Source organism: Apaloderma vittatum, unplaced genomic scaffold, assembly GCF_000703405.1.
Source record: "Apaloderma vittatum isolate BGI_N311 unplaced genomic scaffold, ASM70340v1 scaffold20907, whole genome shotgun sequence".
In the NCBI taxonomy this organism is placed as follows: domain Eukaryota; kingdom Metazoa; phylum Chordata; class Aves; order Trogoniformes; family Trogonidae; genus Apaloderma; species Apaloderma vittatum.
Window position 1 is genome coordinate 12,285 of NW_009724791.1, and position 6,946 is coordinate 19,230.

Here is a 6,946-nt window from a genome sequence, read left to right on the forward strand (position 1 = left end):
CCCCAAGCCCCAGAGCCCCTCGTTCGTGCCCCCGCTCACCTCCTCCAGACCATCACGCCGATCACCATGGACACCAGCACCGTCAGCCCCGCGATGGCCACCACCGCGATGATGAGGACAGGGCTCTGCTCACTGGAGACCACTGTCACTGCGGAGGGAAGCAGAGCAGGTTGGCATCATGTCCCGGAGCAGGGCCAGGGCACGAGGCAGCCCCGGTCACTCCTCCCCATGCCTGCCAGCAAGGCTGTGGGGCAACACACCCACTGCCTCCCCCCATCCCCACAGCATCCATGCTCCTGTTTGCGTTTAAAGGCTCAAGCTGGTGCAACCAGCCCAAGGCGCAGGACAGTGCTGCGGGTGCCAACGGGGTTTCGTTAATCAGTGCTGAGGAAAGGTTCCTGTTTATCCGAGGGACACATTAAAATTTATGCTTTACAAATAGTTTTCCTTCATCACATTAATCCCTTCCCTTCCTGGTTTTGCAAACACGGATATTAGAATGCTACGTTCTATATAAAATTTTTATTGGTTTCAATTCATTCTGAAAATGTCTTCTGTGTGGCAAATGGATGCAATTTAAAGCCCTGTTAAACACAATCTGCGAGAGCTGTGAGCCAGCCATCCCAGGGCTTTCATTTCTAGCCAGGGTGGGTGGTTAAGCTGAAGCCCGACCATCTCTCCAAGCCCTCTCTGAGTCAGTGAAATAAGACACTTCTGGACTACAGTTACGAATGGAAGCTGTGAAAAGGAAAAGCCCCAGCAAACAATCCTGATGCCGGCCGAGCTTATCCAGCCAAGCAGCGAACAGGCCAAGTGCCGCAGGAGCCAGGACGGCAGCAGGGGCAGGCAGCCACCTCCTGCCTGGGGCACGTGTCCAAGGCAGCTCCAAGGGTCTCCAGCCCGTCCCTGCCTCCTGCTGCAGCCTGTCCCTGCAGCACCGCTGCGAGCTGCTCGGCTCCGCAGCCCTGGGCAGGATCGTGCCGTTGCAGTTACGACTGCAGGGACCAGCACTTGCTCCCTCCCAGCCCCTGCTTGGTGGCCCCAAAAAAGGGACCTGGTGAGATCTGTTCCAAAGCCAGCATCACACCGAGGCAAACACGCCCCAGCTCCACCAAGTGCTTTCTTGGGCAATCTCAGATACAGGGACTGTCCCCAGCTCTGCTCCAGAGAGGAGCCAGACACCGGCTGCCCTCGCCGACGCTGCAGGGAGAAGAGTGAGGACAGACACGTCGAGGACAAGACGACCTTCTTAAAATCAAATCAGAAAATGCAATTAAAAACAAGTCCTGGGAAGTGTCTGCTCTTAGACCCGGAGCAGCAGAACCTGAGGGACAGATGCTGTTCCACAAAACCAAGAGCATCCCCGGCAGGAGCAGCAGCACCCCCACAACTCAGCCCCACCCTGCAGGTGCGCGCATGAGGCGACGAGCTCTGCCGACACTTACGTTCTGTCAGCGTCTCCACTTCAATACTAGGGCTGTAATTTCCATAGTCAGGCGAGGAAGATGTCCGGATTTGGAAAATATAGAGGGTGCCAGGCTTCAGGTTATTGATCGTCACAGCCGTTGATGTGGTTTTCACAGTTGAGTAACTTTGATCTCTCTGATCCTGTGAAATAACGAGATACTCAAGGTCGAGCCAGACTGACAGCTGCGACACGGTGCAGGCACAGCATGGCTGTATCTTCGCCTCTGGGTCCCATCAGGACAGCCCATCTCGGCATAAAACCTTCGCCAGAAAGAATACATTTGCTCGATGTCTCATTAACAGGAATTACACGGAAAGGTCACGTGCAATGGCAGATGGGGCCAGCTGACGTGCTGTGAAGGCAGGCGGAGGACGGGGTGGTGGCAGCAGCTGTGCTGCCCCGCTCGGCACATCCACCCCGCTCCCTTCCCACGGCCCTGCTGCAGCCCCGCAGTGAACACGTGTGTGTTGGTGCACACACAGTCGTCATGGCTGGCAGGTCCCGGTCCCCAGGACGCTGGTCACTCGTCTCACTCCCAGAGGAGGGTCTCAGCCCCGCGGGCTGGCAGGGCCTCCGCTCCCAGGGCCAGGGACGCCACTGCAGAACATATTCTCCATCGGATACGCTTTTCCCCTTGAATGCCCATTGTTAAAGCACGGCTTTAAAAGCACAGATTAGGAACTAAGTTGATTTTCACGTCAGCATCAAGAGTCTCATTTGCGTGAATAACTGCTAAACTGTAGTTTGAGTTTCCTACCCAAGCAGGACATTTCCTCACTTCACCTACCCGGGGTATCTCGTTGCTGCAGCCCATCTGCAAGGAATTACTATCTCGGGCTTCAGTGTTCACCCTCACTCACAGATTTCTCCTTTCAAATCTATCAGATACCAAAAATCACACTAATATGAATCACCTTCAGGGTAGCTTGTTTCTAAACACGGAACGCCAGCATACCACCTCCACATTTTGCCTGACGTGTAATCAGTTTCGTAACGAGCCTGAGCACACGCAGATAAGGTAATTTGTGGAACCGTGTCATAAACTACATTTATTTTGATCTAGAGCATTGTCCCTGCTCTCTGCCCACCAGTATTTCTTCTAAAATTCTCAACCCACCACATCTGTCAAAAACCAGCTATTTTTAAAATTAAGAAACTGTCATAAAAATGTTTGCTTGTGTCCTCTCCCACGCAGACGACCACTCAGAGCTCACCCAAGCCAGGGGTTGCTCATACTCAGCCCTAAACTGTGAAGATCACGGGGCCCAACACTTCCCCAGAGAGCAGGTTACGAATATAGGTGCCATGTCATCACAGATTTAGAAACCCAGTGCAGTTTAGCAGTCCCTGTCTAGCTGGCTAATGGCAAGCACCCAAACCTCAGATTTCTAAATGTCCTCAGAAAAAGCCATCCAATGCATAAAAAAAAGAAAAAAAAAAAAAGGAAAGAATGAATGAAAGTATTGGCTTTACTCTTTCTCCCAGGGAGATGTCAGCATTACGACTGGATGAAATCTTGCGGCACAGATGGAGGAAGACACACTAATTAACATACACTCTACAAATAACCCAAACTTCCTAAAACTTGCATAAGCAGATTGCATAACGCTCCCGGAGAGGAAAAGACTGTATTGGGCCCTGTTTGAAGCACTGCTCTTACTTTCAGGTGCCAGTAAAGTCCTCACAGCAGCTTGTCTGCGACACACGCTCCCTCCCATTCCCACCACTTGAGCTTCACACGGTGGCACCGGGAGCGGTGGCACCAGCTGGCGAGGGAAGCTCCTGGGAGTTGGCCGAGGAGGCCTGTGGCATGACCCCGAGCTGGTACCCAGAGCCTGTCCCCAGAGCCTACCTTCTCATAGTACTTGACCTCGTACTCGGTGCCGTTGGCGTTCGGGAAGCTCGGCTCCTGCCAGGACAAGGAGATGCTCTTCTGCTCAACTTTATCCGTGCGGATGTCGGTGACAGGAGTCGGCGCTGAAAGAGTGGAGGGAAGCAGGGGGGGGCTGCCGGGGCGCCCTCCCCGCCCCCCAGAGCCCCAGGGACACAGGCAGTGACACGGCGTGCCACCACACTTTGGTTCCCAATAGCCAAGTAAGTGCAACCAGGAGATCACAGGTTACAAGGAATTTTAACTCTATTCTCGTGTTCATCTTGCCTGTGAGTCCCCCCTCAGCACAGACGTGCTCAGCCGCTGTCACACCATCTCTGTCTCTGCCCCGTGATGCCACAGTAAAAGCTTCAGCAATTTAAAGAGCCGAAGAGCGCTCTGCTTCTGCAGGTGCTTCTGCTTGTCCCGCTCCTCCATCGGATCGAGGGGTTTGCTGGACCCTGACCATCCCACTGAGCCTCCTGCAGAGAGGAACAAGTCCCTGGAAAGCCAACTTAAATATCTGTGAAATTTTATATTTATTACTTAGCTCATTAATCTTTGCTGAAGAAAAAAAGTCCTCCTGATGTTTTATTCATGACAATTTTCTCCTTGATTCCAAGTCCCTTTGGCTTCCCCTGAAAGAGCGCGAAGACCGAGGGGCAGGCAGCAGCCCCCGGGCGCAGCTCCCGCACAGCAGGGCACAAATAATTGTCCGTCACAAATAATTGTCCAAGTAAACACGTCAGCTCCAGCACTGATCTTTAAGGGGATACGGAACCGACAGGGAAATAAAATAGTCTCGACTTCCTTCACGAGTGTCACAAAAACCCTGACCCATGTGCACAAAGAGGAGCACATGCAGGCGTGCTCGCAGCGCTCGTCGCTGGGCCAGCGGGTAACCCCCACCCCGAGCCAGCGGCCGCGGCACAAGCACGCGTCACCGCGTGTTTTACAACACAACAATCAACACCAGCAGCTGAGGCCAGCCTGACACTTAACTTGGGGTTTGCTCCTGTAAAATAAGTTAAGTGCTCCTTGCTGGTTTCTATGATTCCCATCAATAAAACATCACACAGATGCTCTCCTGTATCTCTGAATTTAGTGAATGGACTGAGGAAACCTGAACAAGTGGTCCTGACTTAACACAGTCATCAGGAAAAATCACACTCACTTAGCGATGAGCTGTAAAGCAGAACCCATGGTACACGCCAAAAAAGTAGGCACTTGCCTCAAACATGTTTAAAAGGCATTAAAGAAAATCATACAGACTATAAAGCATTTCACACCGTGAAAAAAACGCGTTTCCCATCAATATTTTAAGCTCCACTAACATTGCCTCTCTTCTGAAAAAGCAAACATTAAATTATTCACCACTCTGCCTGATTTTATAAACTCCATCTCACTGAATGTGGGTTTACTCCTCTTAATTAACTAACCAGAGTGCCAGCAGAAACAGCACAAAACCAGGCACGGGCACCGTGTCCCTCGTCTGAACAGCCTGCCGCATCCCAAACGCGGGGGGCCCTTCGAGGGGGACAACACGGAGCTGAGCTGAGCCTTTGGTGCCCAGCCCAGCCCTCCCCAGGGGTGCTCTCCCCAGACCTTCCCAGAGCCGGGGCAGCCGAGCAGACACGCAGCCAACGTGAGACCCCAGCCCCAACACGGACCCACCGGCCCCGCTGCCTGGGGCTGCTGCTGCAGAGGACCTAACTCAGCACAAAGCACCTCAGAAAGGAGAATGCACTTCAGCGCTGGCTGCATTATTAATCTGCAACAGATTTAAAAGCCCTTTAAGACAGGAGCCGATCCCTGCCGGGAATATAAATGACATCGTCCCAGAGTGTGCATTTACATAGCTAACGCAGCTCTGCTCCTGCAGGTAAACAGCTCCATTCTCTCCTCAAACACTTTTATTTAGTCCCATGCTGAGGCCACATTAGAAAAAACACAGTATTAATTTTGACTCCTGCAGGCTAAATAGCATCTTTTCTTTTCCCCTGCAAATACAATGAACAACGGCTAATTCCCCCTTGTGACTGCTGAAGGGGAAGGGCAGTGTGAAAGCCGCACTCAGAGCTATATTTAGAGGAGCGGGGATCTGACAGCTAAATAGGGTCTTGTTTCTTTGTTTAATTTTTCCTCTGAATCTGCATATCTGCAGCCAGAGCTTCCCCGCTGCTGCAGATGACTTCCAAGACCGTCGCGCCTCAGCTGGCAAGGGAGTCACTGCTGCCTCAGGCCCCCGCTCTCCCTTTCTCCTCGTCTCTGTCCCCATCCGGAACTTCTGTGACGGGCTCTAGTGACGAGGGGCTCCAGGGCCGAGGACTCGCTGAAGATGGCTCTGTGAGCCAGTCATGTCCTGCCCCCACCGTGCACAGCTTTCCTCACACCCCTGCCCGTGTGGGCTGTGACAGGCAAACTAGAACAAGAAGCCACATCCCCAGGACGTGACCTTCTCCACCTCCACGCCTATGGGCAAGGGTTAATCATCACTGTCGCTTCTTGCCCATGGTGCCAAGGTGAAGGCACCTGTGGAGGGAGCAGCTCCAGCCCAGCACTGACCCAGGAGGGGACACCTTTGGCAGCAAAGAAAAAAAAATTGAAGTGTTTCAAGAAACTTCCCGAGGTCTCAGCTGCTCAGCTAATTCTGAGCCAGCATCTGCATCCAGAGACTTCACAGCTCGACAAGAGACACTGATTTCCAACAGATTACGAGAGTAATTATGCCATATTCTTTCTGCGTACTGCAGTTCCTTCAGGAGAACACAGTGTTGAGCGAGGGTTGAGATTCCCACTCGCCCGGAAGAGAAGCCGTGCCGAGCACGGGGAGGGCCAGCACTTGTTGCTTCACTGCACGCAGAGGACGGGCACCCAGCCTCTCGTCCTCAGCTCAGACCTGAAGCTCTGGGCAAGGACACGGCTCCTGAGCGTGAGTCCTTCTGCCCAGCACCAGGCAGGAGCCTCTGGAGCAACAGCTCCTCGCTAGACCTCGCTGAGCTCACCCTGTTCCAGCTCATACGCTGGCTCAGGAGACAGAAGATCTTCCCAGAGCTAAACCCATCCTCGAACAGCAAAGATCCTAACAAGGAATGACACCTCCACCGAAGAGTGGTCTGCGGCACAGCAACCACCCAACGAATTCACAGAAGTTATTATATGAGGGAAGAGAAAGCAACAACGCACAGAAAAAACATTTGATCAAGTGGTGGGAGAATTACTTATAACAAGATCAAAGTTTAACCTCTTCAGATGAAATTGTTGGCCAATTCCTGCCAAGAGGTATGTGAGGATCATCTGTCTCCATTAACTGTGGCTTGGCAAAGGGCTTTCATGCAAATCAGTAACATAACCACAGACGAACGGACAAGGACACAAGCCCAAGCTGATTTTCCCTTAGGCACAGCTAACAACCCAGGGGGATTCAATCCGTCTGCCCAGGGCGCGGTCCCTGCGAGGCGGGTGGAGATGTTGAGCTCGGCATACGCCTGCCCTGACAGCGGGCTCACGCCAGAGACGCCATTGACGGCCGCCACGCGGATGGTGTAGTTGACGTGAGGCAGCAGGTTGACCAGCGTGACGCTCCGCTCCACCAGCCCCGTCTGCTG

General features: G+C 52.9%; 1 protein-coding gene across 1 annotated transcript in view; it reads right to left on the reverse strand.

Annotated features, from left to right (window-relative positions):
• LOC104276375 (ephrin type-A receptor 7-like) overlaps positions 1-6,943 on the reverse strand; it is a gene marked incomplete at its 5' end in the record, with an annotated part of 14,594 nt that extends 7,651 nt beyond the window's left edge. The window contains 4 exons of the mRNA XM_009872664.1: positions 40-148; positions 1,446-1,608; positions 3,321-3,429; positions 6,768-6,943. Of these exons, the coding sequence (XP_009870966.1) occupies positions 40-148; positions 1,446-1,608; positions 3,321-3,429; positions 6,768-6,943 (557 nt within the window). The remainder of the gene's footprint in view (positions 1-39; positions 149-1,445; positions 1,609-3,320; positions 3,430-6,767) is intronic.
• Positions 6,944-6,946: the final 3 nt, after the last annotated feature.